The sequence below is a fragment of the Caloenas nicobarica genome, chromosome 2 (assembly GCF_036013445.1).
Source record: "Caloenas nicobarica isolate bCalNic1 chromosome 2, bCalNic1.hap1, whole genome shotgun sequence".
In the NCBI taxonomy this organism is placed as follows: Eukaryota; Metazoa; Chordata; class Aves; order Columbiformes; family Columbidae; genus Caloenas; species Caloenas nicobarica.
In genome coordinates this window covers 2,898,038-2,911,988 of record NC_088246.1, presented here as the reverse complement: position 1 = coordinate 2,911,988, position 13,951 = coordinate 2,898,038, and the positions used below count along the sequence as shown (strand labels likewise).

Here is a 13,951-nt window from a genome sequence, read left to right as displayed (position 1 = left end):
GGAAAAAGAAACTTTTAACTACCCATGAAACTTCTATAATTCAACTAATGGCGATGGCCAGTGTTAAGGGACAAATCTGGTCTTCTAGTCATTTGGGCGCTGTGAAGAAGTGGGGACCGTGGCTGCTGTCCAAGCAAACGTTAATACTTGAGCTGAGCGGATAACTAAACCTATTTGAATTGAAGGAGGCTACGTATATAGAGGACGAAAGAGGTTTGACTTGTAAAGAAGCATCCCAAAGCCCTTTTCTGAAGTAAGACAAGATGAGGGCAGGCTTTTTTTTTCCTGGGTGAGCTGACTCTAAGGAGGTTCATCTGCTCCCTCCTCTCCCCCAGACCATAGCGAATGGTTTGAAGCCTTGGAGCTGCAGACCAGCCATGACGACAGCCAAGCTATAACCAAGGAATTCCCACGGCTATGCGCCCGCTTCGGACTGCTGCTGCCCAGACAAGAGTTGTCTGAAAAAATAAAGAAAAAAAAGAAAAAAAAGAAAAAAAAAACACAACAAACCCACACTTGCCAAAGCCCCGTGACCCAGCTGGGAATGAATGGGAATCTGTCCTGAGTGCTTCAGCTAAAACACTGAGAAATTGTGTGTTGCAGCATGTCTGAGACTGATCATTACGGGGGCACTTAGTCTGAGCTTCGCAGCAGAACCATTGTTGTGAGGAAGGATTACATGTTGCATAGCAATGCTCTGCTGTGATCCCTTTTCCCAATGGCTCTTGTAAAGCCACTTGGGCAGACGGTCCTGCAGTGCTATCTAATTTCCTCTTAGCAGCAAGCACCAATAAAGGCGGTTCGGTCTTGCTCTATCATAATTGTTTTCGTCATTGTGCCTTTGTGAGTGTTTGGTATTCTCATGACAAGATCAATGGGAGTTTGTGTTCTGAAGTCAAATGAACTAATTTGCTCAGAGAGCTTTATTTTACTCCCAAACTGCTCTCCTCTTTGTGAGACTACAAGACCCGGTGGTTGTTCAGAGGAGAGTGGGAGGACAAAATTTCAATGTGTGATGTTATCCCTGATCCACTGATTGTTCAGCTTGCATGGTACATGTTCTCTACAGCATGTAAGACAATAAAGATTCAAATGCACGCTTGTCTTGTTACTCCTGAGTTGCTACAACCCTCCTGTTGTGGTAGCAGTGGTGTTTGGCCCGTGGGGAGTGTGAGATGTTCTGTGCTTTGGATTTAAGCTAATACATTTTGCGTCACATCTGTGACAAGACAGAAACATGCGTGTGGTGACTTACCATGGTGTAGATGAAATTAGTATGAAACAAGTGGTGAGGCTGTGTGTCTTCAAGAGAGGTTCAAGTCCACGTAGGGTGGAGGCAGTGTGCCTTGAAAATAAAACAGGAGCTACCTATGGCTCTTGAAATGATAAGCTTGTGTTAAAGCCTTATTCTCTCTCATGTACGCTAGACATTTTTTGGGAATAAAAGCTAAGTTGTTATATCCTGGAAGCCCATCCAGGCTTGGAAGCATGATCTAGACATTTGCCCATTTGTCCCAGGGCCCAACCAGGAAAGGTTTGTCCAACACTGCTCCAAGCAACCTGCTGACTTGGATAAGTCTTACTCTGCTTCCTAAAGGAACGAGCTGGATTTAAGTGTCTCTGACAGGAGCCTGCAACAACAGGAGGAAGGTCTTTGTGGAATCTGGGGGGCGAGATGGGGAAACAGAAGGGCTTTGCCAAGGTTCATTTTTGGCTCATGGGTGGTTAGGGGCCCAGAGGCAGCAGTTCTCCATCACCCATCGTCTTGAGTAGCTGCATTGTGACTGACAGCAGCAGAGGAGGCTGGCTGGAGAAGAAAGTTTTTCTAAAATTTTCGCTATAGCTGCTTCGTAACATTGAGTCCTTCCTCACCCTTCAAGGAGAAGGTTTATGGGGTGGTTGGGTTGCACCACACTTGCACAGTGGCCACATGAAAGTCCATATGCTGGATTTAATGAATCGGTGCATTCATGAGAATGAGGACAAGGGAAAGCTTTTATGCTTTGGTCTGTCAGTGCATGACATCTAAACTGTCTTGGCCACTGCTTAACAAGGAGCTAGAAGTGAGTTGGAAAAAAACAGACTGGGATTCATTAGGCACTTTGTACACCACTGTTTAAGCACAGAAAACAAGAGTATAATTAATCTACCTAAATATACACATTAGTACCTTTTGAGAGACTTTTACGCTCCTGAAGTGGCATCTGGCGATGATGCACAATGTTTTACAGTACCTCAAATAATGCTAGATCCTGATATTTAGAAATCTGAATTCTGCCCAGAGGATGGGATTCTGCTCACAAGTCAAGACATCTAAACTGAGGCGTCTCCATGTGAGCTGGGTCCCCAGGCCCCTGTTAGTGGATGGAGATGTGGTCAGCACAGTTGATGGAGCCTGGAGAGCTGCTCGGCAAGCGCAGGTGTCTGCTTCACTGCAGGATCCGAAGCCTGCTCTGGCTCCACCGAGTCAGATGGGAGTTTAGAGGTTTTTCTCAAATGTAAGCATTTAAACTCAAATGTCTGCCTCAGTGAGGTCAACCCTGGCTGGATGGTGTGATTCAGGTGCCTAAACCTACATGCCTGTTCCTGACTGGAGATCTGCTGCCATCTGCTAGCTGCGGATCCATCAGGGTCTGGATTTCCAACACGCGTTGTGCTATATCTACCAGACTCATGTGGATACCTTGGATATACCACACCTGCAACGTCAGCTGTCCTACTGAGCTCTGGAGAGGTGGCTCCTGATGAAAACAGCCCTGTGTCCAGGTTCAACCTACCTTGTTCAACCAGCTCTAAATGAGGAAGAAATTGTTGGCCCTGAGGGTGGTGAGAGCCTGTCCCAGGTTGGCCAGAGAGGTGGTGGCTGAACCATCCCTGGAGACATCCCAGGCCAGGCTGGACGGGGCTCTGAGCAACCTGAGCTGGTGCAGATGTCCCTGCTCATGGCAGGGGGGGCACTGGGGGAGCTTTGAAGGTCCCTTCCAACCCAAACTTCTATGATTCTAAATCCAGCGAAGCCTGTGCATGGGAGCCTGTCTACGGCTGAGCCAACTCCTCTTGGTTTCTTACTCTCCCATCTCCTGTATAATGGTGGTCATCTCCTTTTCCAGGTGGAGCAGATGTGAATGGGTTTTGGGGGGAGGTGGAAGGACTGAGAAACCCCTGAATTGATGAATGACTGCTGTGTACAGCCCTTCTGAAAGTATATCAGCAATTTTTTGCCCAGTTTGCTGATGGGTTTGGGCGTGAAATCATGTCTCGGAGCTTTGTTTCACAGCAGCTCGGCTCTCACTTCTGAACAGCCAGTGAAATGTGACTTTACGTGAGGGACAGTACGGGTGAGGGTGTGTGGATTTTTTTGTTTTTTGTTTTTTTTCTCGGTGCTGAAATGTGTTCTGTACGCTCTTGTCTAACATTGTGGGATTTCTCGCAGAGTTGGCTAGACACTTTGGCATGTAAAGCGTGACAGTCCCTACCCAAGCCGGCCCAGCTGAGTACTATAAGCAGTAACACATCTCTCCGTGTAACCCGTCACTCGTTTCAGTGCTACCGTGTATTATTGGATTGCATTTGAAAAGGTCTTGGCTGTCGCAGGAATGAAGTGTGACCATTGGCCAGGCTTTGCTGAAGGCAGTATTATGCAGAGTGTCTTTCTAAAAATGTCTCCGTAATATCTGGATTGGGCCAGACCCCAATTCTGAGTCCATGACCTATTGCACATTTGCACATGGTGCTCAGCAGGACTCATGCAGCCAAATAATTAAGAATTGGATGGTCGGGAAATGGACTGGAGCCAGTCCTCTGCTGTCATGAGGCCGTAATGTTGGCGGATGCCATAATGGGCAGAGGGAGGAAATTTTGTTTTGTTTTTTTAATATTTTCAGATACCGTAGGTGCCCAAAGGACAGTCACTTTCAGTAGTACCTTGACAGGAGGCAGCTCTATAAAACAGAGTTCTAACTTGCTGTTTTAAGGGATGGTTTACCTTACCCATTTAAAGTCAAAATGTAGCCTTTTTTTTTATGTGGGGGTGCAGAAAAGAGAACTAGAAATATCTGTTTATAATCTCTGGACAAAACACAGGTTGCCTGTGGCTGTCCAAATAATGTGTCTGCTGTCACGTTGCCCATGGAGGAGCCTGAAGCATAAACCTCTCTCTGGAGAAGGTGCAGAGGAACATTCAGGTGCCATTTATAAGGAGATGGATGTTTTTGTGCCATGAAGCATCTTTATTGCAGTCTGCTTCTAAAAGCATGAGATCCTTTTTTTTAGTATCAGTGGGTTTATATGCATGGGGTCCTTTACAGCACCTGAGGGGCTGTTACCATCTTTGTCTCTCATTGCTTCTTTGCTTTCTTCTCTTCCCTTTCTGATGCTGCTTCTCCTTCTCATGATGCTTTTTCTGTTGAAAATAATCTTCTCTTTCAGTTCCTCCATCTCATATGTGAACACCGTGGTTGCACTGGCTCTGCTCTTCCGTATGTTTTTATGCTTTGTGGTGGCCTGAAGAGATCTATCTAAGAGAAGGCAAGATCTGGACACTTTCCTCTATGGAGATTGACTTTCTTTTGCTTTGGGAATAAATTAAACATATTACAATAAATTAAATGTCTTACTGCCTGATATATTGAACAAGTTATTTCCCTCCTTTAGGGATCTGTGAGATGAGCCTAATTGCCCATTACAAAACCTCCTGCAATCCTTTGACTAATAAAATAAATTAAGAAAGGATTTGAAACCAGGACTTGCCATTGATAATAGCAGTCAAGAGGCATAAGTAGACACAAAGTTTAACCAGAGGCTCCTGGTGTGGAGGGGACATAATCCACTTCAGTTTCTAATAGGTTAAATGTCTTCCCTTTATTTTCCACCTTGAGTTTGAAGACCTTGGTTGTAATATGTTTGGGGTTTTTTTGTTTTGGTTTGGTTTTTTGTGCAGCGGAGAGAATAAAATACACATTTCCATCCTAATTGAAAACACCTTAGAGAAGGTTCTGCCAATACATTATAGATGTTATACTAGCCTGAGACTTGAACCTTGCAGCCTGTTCTTCCCAGGGTGGTGGCTTGTATAGACAAGATTTGGGTGTAGCAGCCCCTGAATCCCTGTGTGATGCCTTCTCCCTTTATCCTCTCACCAGAAGCCCTACACAGCATTTATTGAAGTGGCTTTTCCACCCCTGGATCAGGCTCTTTGTAAACACTTGTGGCCTTTCTCACTGTTTTACCTGGTCAGATCTCAGGACCGGCTCACCCTGAGGTGCTGTTGAGGCATCAAGGCAGCGGTTGAGGTTCCTCATCCTGACGTGGATCAGCTCCTGTTTGCTCGTGATGGGGCGGATGGTTCAGCCTTTAGTTCAGGAGGTCTGTTCCCATAGCCAGACCTTAAAATTTCAAGTCCCCTTATCTTCCTGCAGAGCGACTGTCCTACATCTTCTTTCTGGTTGAAAGATGAAGACTGCTCCCCTAGTCCTCCCTGCAGCCACCAGCCCTGTCGTAGTCCCCAGAGGTCACTGTTTGATGGGCTGAGGACTGAACCCCCTGGGACGGACTCTCTCACTGCAACATCAACCCAGTTTTCATGGTTTTTTTCCTTTGTATGAGAAGCCAGCCTTCCAAGCTGCTTACAGCTGGTGCCACAGGCAGAGTAAATCCTGGGGGCTGCATTAAAGCACCTGGAAATGCTGAGACCTTCACACAGGAGTCTGTTTTCCATTTCTTCATATCTTAATTTTTCAGAGAAAGGAAGGGGACAGAGGAGACTGAGGCAGCCTTGGGCTTGACCCTGCATGAAAATGTGCTTGGTTAAACTTGTGTTTGGCCAGCAAGCACCTGGTCTCTCTGTTTTTAAAAGCACACGCAGTTGTCTTCATCGCTAGCAGAAAAAAATTGGCAAGATCTTTTGAACATGTTACGATGTTCTGGAATAGGATCCTGAACACAGGTTGGAGAGGTGGAAGCTACCTCGCTGTTTTTGGATCTGCTGGTTTTGGTGATGGAGGTTCAGGCTGTAATTCTTGAGAGCTTTTATATATATTTCAGCTACATGAAGGTTTTTCCTCAGCCACTACTGGTGGGAACAGCACAGCTGAACCGTGTTTCCACTGAGCCTCTGCTGCTATTTGATAGCTGCGAGAGTTTAAGGTGGTAATCAGTGTGCTGTGGTATGGAGAGGGCTCCTACTGTCCATGCTCATATTCTGGAGCATGTGCCACCCCGCCTGTGTGTTTGTGTTACAGCAGCGCTCTCCCTCTTCTCTCCACTAAACCAACTATTTTCGCTTTTATTATACCTCCTGATTCTTATTAAAATAGGTAAGTTCGTGTTTAAATATGTATTAATCTCTTAGTTGCCTAACGTCAGACCTCTGTCTACATAGAAGAGAGGCAGCACTGGACAGCCTTTGTATAATACCTCTTACTGGTGTCATTAACTACCCAATAAAGCAATATTCTGGCAGGTAAATGTCATATTCCTGGAAACTGGGATGCTTCTAAAACAAGTATTTCCTGTAGTACGTATGTTCTGTCCTCTTCCAGCAGTGGATTTGTGTATTGTCATCAACTTTGTGTTCCAGAAGTGTCTTTTAGATTTTTTTATTTATTTTTCTCTGCGTCTTTTCTTTCCCATAACTGATTTTCTCTTGGGGCCGTGTGTGTCTGCAGGTCATCAAAGCTGGAGTGGAGACAACCTGTAAATGCCACGGTGTATCTGGATCCTGCACTGTCCGAACGTGCTGGAGGCAGCTCTCTCCATTCCATGAAATAGGGAAGCAGCTGAAGCAGAAGTACGAGACATCGCTCAAAGTGGGCAGCACTACCAACGAGGCCACGGGGGAAGGAGACATCTCCCCACCCAAGAAGTCCATCCCCGGTCACAGTGATCAAATCCCAAGGACTACGGATCTTGTCTACATTGACGATTCCCCAAGCTTCTGTATGATGAGTAGATACTCGCCTGGGACTTCGGGAAGGAAATGTTACAAAGACAAGAACTGCGACAGCATCTGCTGCGGGCGAGGGCACAATACGCAGAGCCGGGTGGTCACCCGTCCGTGCCAATGCCAGGTCCGTTGGTGCTGCTATGTGGAATGCAAGCAATGCACCCAGAGAGAAGAGGTTTACACCTGCAAAGACTGACGCGTCTTCTGCTTGATGGCAACCCTCGGTGACGGGCGATGGCGATCTATGAGAACTACATATGGAGACAAACAGGGTTTGATTGACCTTCTGGGATCTGAAAGCTATGTTGAGACATAAGCACTTTGTAGGGTACAGGTGACCCAGCTGTGTTGCTGTTTTGTTTTTGTTTTGTTTTCCTGTAGACTGAATTTTAATGAGGTCCAACCATGTGGAAATAAGTGCCTGTCACACTGGGGTTAGACACCAGTTGACCTTCACCTTAGTTGTCTACGCAGTTTGATGGATCATTTATCCTTGGATCATCTTGATCGTTTTACCAATCCTCCATGAACTCCTGGGCTAATATATTCTCTTATAACCTATACTGTATTCCTGGAGCTTACGCAACTGCTTAGAGAACTAAGCAGACACAAATGAAAGATCTTTCTGCTTTGAATGCGATGGTACGCGAAGCGATCGAATTTTTTCCCTTTCTAAAACTGGAGAGAAGTGTGTAGCGTGAGCAGGAATAGCGCTGATGGTTCCTCTCGTGGAGTTTCTGCACATCGAGCAAACAAGGCTCTGACAAAGAGACCCACTGGGAGGTTAAGCTTTTAACAACAGCTCCATATCCACGTGCTTTGATCACCAAATACAGCCCCAAAAATGTTGGGTCCACCGTGTTGCAGACATAAATATATCCAAGAAAGAGTTTGGGAAGATAGTAGAAAACCAGATATGCGTGTCCCCTTCAGTCCAATCATGCGTTCTTTTTTAAAAACAATTTCTTTAAATACCGTTTCTTTAGCACTATTGCTGTCTTTTTTATTTTATTTTTTTTTTAAAGAACCACTAGATACTTTTGCTTTATTTTGCGTGATTTATTTTTTTTCTCCTCTTCCCACCTCTTGTTGATCGAATTCACCCTGTGGTAACTGCTTCAGAAATCTGAACTGGAACTTTTTAGTCTTATGCCAGCTGAATTTGGACGTGCGTTTCTGGGTAGGACAAGAGAAATTTGAGTGCATCTTGGAACACAGTGCTGTCTTGCATTGTATAGCAGCCGTCTCGGACTGGATCAGACGTCTGGAGGAGTTGACTTTTCTTTTACTAGGTCATCATTCCATTTACTCTAAACCATGGCAGTGGTACATGACACAAACTGTATTTAAACCCTATGACCTTAAGTTTTTTTGTTGTTGTTGTTTTTTTTTTTTTTAACCACTAGATCGAGAACTGTATTTTTAAAATACAAGTGCTAAATAGTAGCCAGCTATTGGATTCGGAACAACCAATTGACGCAGAGACAAACTATCAAGTGGCCAGAGAAGCCAGAAGTTGACTGCAGTGGTAGATCACTCTGATGCTGTGAAATCAATGACAACCTTCAGCATTTCTGTTTTCCTTTGAAGAGGACACTTACAATCCAGGACTTGGTGCAGCAATATCCTTCAGTCATTTAAAAGTGGATTGGAAGCAGCCAGCGAATGCTTCAACAAAGCTTTCTAAGGAAACACTGGAGAGCGGAGGGTATTTCGTTTTAATTTTGATAGCAATTTTTGATTGTCCAGTAGTAGCAATTTCCACCAGTTTTACATAAGCCGTTGATCTGGTTCTCGGAAGAGGAAAGCTGCCTGGAGTTTTTCAAGCAGTTGTAGATGTTAGCCAAGCAAAAAGAGAGCAGTTTTCCAAGATGGACCAGTATTTTTCAATGTGGTGTTGTTTTTTTTTTTTTTTCTTTCTTTATTTCCCCCCCACAAATAGTAGCCACTAATATTTAAAATGTTCATGTGCATCTACTGGGAGGAGAAAAGATATTTTTTTTTTCTTGGTAACAAATACCTGCAGTCCAGCTTGGCTCATCAGCATCAAATCTTGAGGTGGGGGTACGGAATCTTACTGTTAACAGCCCTATGGTCCTGCAAAGTGAAGCGTACTGTCTCTTTTTTTTTTTTTTTTTTTTTTTTTTAAATGTTTGCTTATTTGCTGTACAATTCTGGAGGTCGGGGTAGCGCTGGAGGAGGGGGAACCCACGCGTGGTGTTTGTGCCACCACGACAAATACGCGGTGGTGCTTTCAACGCAGAACGTTCGCAGGAAGGTCTCGCAGCTTCTGGGAGATGCACCGCTCTGAAAGTCACCTGCAAGCAGTTTATCTAATGGTTTAAAAAATAAACTGACTAGAAACCTATTATTCAGTGTGTGCATGTGTGTGTATATATATATACACACGCGCAGACACATAAATATATATATATATAAATATTAAACGAACATTTATTTATTGTAAAGCCCTTCAGAAGGACCTTCTTATGGTTTCAATGTGGTATTATGTTAAATTCTCTTTCTCCCTCTGTCTCTCTCACACATATGTGCAAACTCACTGTTACATTTTTGTGTGTGTGTTAGAATAGCTCTTCCCCTCCAAAGTAAGGCCGGATCCAAACGTGCTCAAAACATGAGGATTTTTGGGTCTGAATTACTATTTCAGGCTCCGTTCTTTAAAAAAAAAATTCTTAATTAAAGAAAGGGCCACAATTTATGTGCATTATTACTATAATTAATTATTGTTGTTATTATTATTGTTATATTTAAACCATGGGCCTCATTTTCCTTCTTTTCACTGGTGTCTCTGTCTCCATTGACCTCGCTGGAGTAACTCCACATTGCACTGGTGTGAGAGGAGAATGAGTCCCTAGATGCAGAAGAGAGGGCAGTGTTGGCATCGATACAAAAATGGGGAGAAAATGCCTGAGTTGGATGGGATGGGGTACTTTGGTGTGTTTGGTAGCCGGGTGGAGAGAGATTTGGGTGGGCAATAAGGCAGACTTGTCAAAGCTTGACTAGAAGAAAGCGGCAAAGAGTGAATGAACTACTGAGTGAAAGAGCTCTTCTGTATATTGTAACTCACGCACTGAAGCCTGGATGCTTTCTGTAAGTATTTAAAAAAAAAAAGAAAAAAAACACACAAAAAAATTGTATTTATGTTAATGTGGATATATTACTTGCCTGTTATATATTGTAAATAGCAAGGTTTATTCTCCTGTGGTTAAAAAAAAAATATAAATAACTAAATAGTAGCGAGGCACATGTGTAAAATGTATAGGCAGTGTATAAAATATACTAACACTCTGAAATCAGGAGAACTTGTCTTCTTGGCCTTTTGACCTAGGGTGGTAAAACATATGTGGGTTATTTTTCTTCTTCTTCCCACCACGTTGTTTGTGTTTTGGGTGGGGGGGGGGTGTTTAGTTCCATCGTTTTCTGATGTTTGCCTTATCTTTGAAGAAAGAATGGGGGGAAAAGCCTCATTTTAGAAAAATCCAGTGGAGGTTGAGTAGGATGAAACAAGGAGCAGCTGGTAGAAAAGTTGTCAGACCCTCTCAAAACCTGCTCAAGATCTTGACCTGGGTTTTATGGTGTTGATAGATGTGCGTTGGAATTGAATTAACCCGCGGAGCAGGAGCTTCTGCTTGTGCTGCTCCATACGTGAGTTAAGAAAACTGTAGATTAGAGGCCCCGGAGTCCTTTATAAAACATTGGGTAGTGTCTTGTAAGAGCTTTTTTTGTTCCAGCTATATGAAATTGGATTTTTCCAGAGAGGCTGATTCTACCGCCGTACCATTGGATTTCCAGTGCAATTCAATGCAATTGCTAATTTTTGTAGAACTTCTACAAGAGTAGATTTGGGTCCCTGAATCTTTCATAGTGTCATTTCATTAAAAAAAAAGTGCAAAGCAACTTTTCCCCTTTTTCTTACCCCCAGAGAAACAGGTTTTTACAGCAGATGTAACTGGAGAAGAGTGGATGGGTGTGGGGGAGGTATCTGGTTTCTGATTCCCTTTCACCCCCTGTCCCCCCAAAAGTGTCAAAGTATTGGTTCTCCTAAGCTGATCCAGCAAAACTTGCAAGATCAGTTTTGGGGTGGGGGGGTGCAACCATTATTTATATAACTTTTTTATTAATTTTTTTAAAAGAGAAGTTAGCTGATGGAAGAATATTTTTTATTGAATAGCGCATTTAGTTATGTCAGAAATATAAAAAATATATATAATATTTTTGTAAACAAGGCAAACTGAAAATGTTTGCTGTTTTATATTAGAATTTTCTATTAAAAGAAATAAAACCCCACACAAATAATTGTTGCACCCGTCATCTGTTTTTCAACAAGCTTCTATTCTGTCTGACTGACTCATATATGCCGGATGTGGAGACATGCAAAACAAGTCCTAAACATTACGTTCTCATTCTCTTCCAGCTCTCAAAAGATTGAAGTTGGTGAAATAAGCAGTCTTTAATCAAAGGGGCTTTTTTTTTTTTAATACTAAAAATGAGTTATGAAAAATGAGTGGCTTGTAATTAAAATACAAAAACCTACCCTGAAACTTGAGGCTAACCCTTTTTCAGCTGGGCGTCCTGGTCTGGAGATGGCTCTGGATGCAGGAAATCCTAAACCTATTTATGATAACTAGATATTTGCTGTTAATCTCAGTTGGCCTGGGAAGAATAATTCCTAAAAGGTTATTGGGGAGAAAAAAATAATTTGATTACATGGGAAGGTTTAATGAAGAGGACCAAATTCCAGGCTTGATCTAACACAAGAAACTTTTGTCTATTCGAGTGGGGCAGTGTAAAACTGTGGAGTTGGGAACTTGGTCTGCTGTGGTTCAGGAAGCCTCTTGTTCACCTTTGGAAGCAGGAGATGAGTTATGGACCATCTGTTTTCAAAAGAGCTTTTGGGATTGCTGGGTTTGAAATAATTTTTGGGTATTTTTTGCGGTCAGCCAGCTCGTACACATCTGCCTTCCTTCAGCCCAGGTCTTGAATTTCTTTGTTAATCATTTTTCAGCTGCCCTATTTTAGCCAACATACATTAAGCTGGTTTGGCTGTAGTAGAGTTGGATGAGAACCCAGATGAAGGGACAGATTTCTCAAGGGTACTTTCATGGAGTAGATGCTGCTTGAGCTAATTTTCTGGTGGATTATAGTGCCTGTGAAAAATTCCTCTGTTGATGTTGCAGTAAAATTAGGTCTGTTCTGTATTCGATAAAACAGGTGCAGCAAAGCTTTTCATTCCCGGTTTATTGGGCTCTGCTTGCACATCTGTTGTGTCGAGTCTGCCTTCCATGGTCAGCTCGTCCTGCCTTTCAGCTTTCAGGGCGCTAACTAGGTGATGACTTTCGGAGAGCAGCGTTTTCCTGTAAGAGAAGTAGTACCTTTTATTGACTATTACTGCTCGTGTAACTTGAAGGAGGCTCAGTATGGCACAGGTCAGGCCTGTAGAAATCTGATGATTGCTTAGGTCAAGCTTAGGGCCATGGATATTACCATCAAGTAGCTTTTAGGTCTATTTTTCACTGATGAACGTTGTATTTGACCAAGCTATTTACATGTTCCAGGAAAAAAATATTTCTGAACAAAACAAACAAACAAACAAAACAAAAAAGGATCTCTCTAGTGTTTGTGAGTGGGCAGTAAAAAGCAAATGGATATTGCAAGCACAGTTTAGCTCTGGCATCATGGTAGGCTTCCCATAACTACACTTCTTCAAGGTCAGGGAGTGAGCAGGGTAGAAGTTAAGACCATAAATATTTCAGACATATAAAATTCAGTAGGTTGTCAGGGGACACATCTGAATAATGCATTTTTCTTATTTGTTGCTGACTGTTTTCAGAAATGGGCAAAACCCTTCTCAGCAGCAGTGGGCAAGGTGACCCAAAGGGACAGGAGGTTCCTACTTCACTCAGTCCTCTCTTTCATCACAAGGTTGCTCAGGAAAGTTGGGGGAGATGCTGACGCACTTGGCATAGTGGGGCATTTGCAATGGACCTGGATTCATTCCCTTTTAGATAAGAAATCTGCAGTCTCCAATCAGTGTAGGCACCTCTAGAAGGTGTTTTGGCCCATGTGGAGGTGCCAGTTTCTCCCTGTTGAAAATAGAAGAGGATAAAGACATAGACACCCAGGTTAATAGAGGTGGGGATGAATTCAGGTCTAATCCAGGTCTAATCCAGGTATGTGTGAATAACCCTACCAGCTCCCATCAGGCACAGAGCCACCTGAAACAGCAAACACTAAACTAGCACAGGAAATTTTCCCTCGTTCCATCCCAGTCTCTAAAAATGCCCTTTGAGGCCTGAACGTAAAGTCTAGGATTTGTTTTGCATGCTTAGGATTGCATTTCCTTTTAAAGGGAGGTGGGAATACTAACATGAAGGATTAGTATTTTTCTTTTTTTTTTTTTTCTAATGTCTTATGGGAGCCTAAGTTATTTTTCTCTACCTCATATGTACAGCTTGTAGGTATAAATCTGATTCTGAGTGACTGTTGAGAATGTATTTAAGTTATTTAACATCTTTGTATAACAAAAAAAAAAAGCCAGAACAAATGAAACAATAAATGTATTTTAAATTATACTTGAAGCCTGCTCCTCTTTCTTTGCATCTATTGAAAAAGGTTTATGTTCAGTGGTTGTGGGAGCCTCTGTGCCTCCCTCAGCACTAATCCTGACCTCTGGTCCTGGAGCCACCCTGTCCCTGTGGCTAATGTAATCCTTGAAAGACCATAAAACCTGGGAGGGTGGCAAGCGTGTTGCCTAAATCAGTAGGATGCTGTATTTCCAGACTGAGGTCACAGCTGGGGCGGTGGAGACCCTCAGTGTCAACATCTCCTTAACAAGCCCAGCCTTGGCAACAATTAACCCTTGCCAAGTGAACTCTTGAGATGTGTCTGTCTTACATCCTTCAGCTGGCCCTCTGATCACAGCCAACTTAGTGCCTCAGAAGTTTAAATGTAGAATTGCAGAATAATTTGGGTTGGAAGGGACCTTCA

At 43.2% G+C, this 13,951-nt stretch overlaps 1 protein-coding gene across 1 annotated transcript in view; it reads left to right on the top strand.

Moving 5' to 3' along the window:
- Positions 1 to 8,266, top strand: part of WNT9A (Wnt family member 9A) — a 60,457-nt gene extending 52,191 nt beyond the window's left edge. Inside the window, exon 4 of the mRNA XM_065629338.1 lies at positions 6,666 to 8,266. Coding sequence (XP_065485410.1) covers positions 6,666 to 7,139 — 474 coding nt within the window. The 3' untranslated portion in view covers positions 7,140 to 8,266. The remainder of the gene's footprint in view (positions 1 to 6,665) is intronic.
- The last annotated feature ends 5,685 nt before the right edge of the window (positions 8,267 to 13,951 follow it).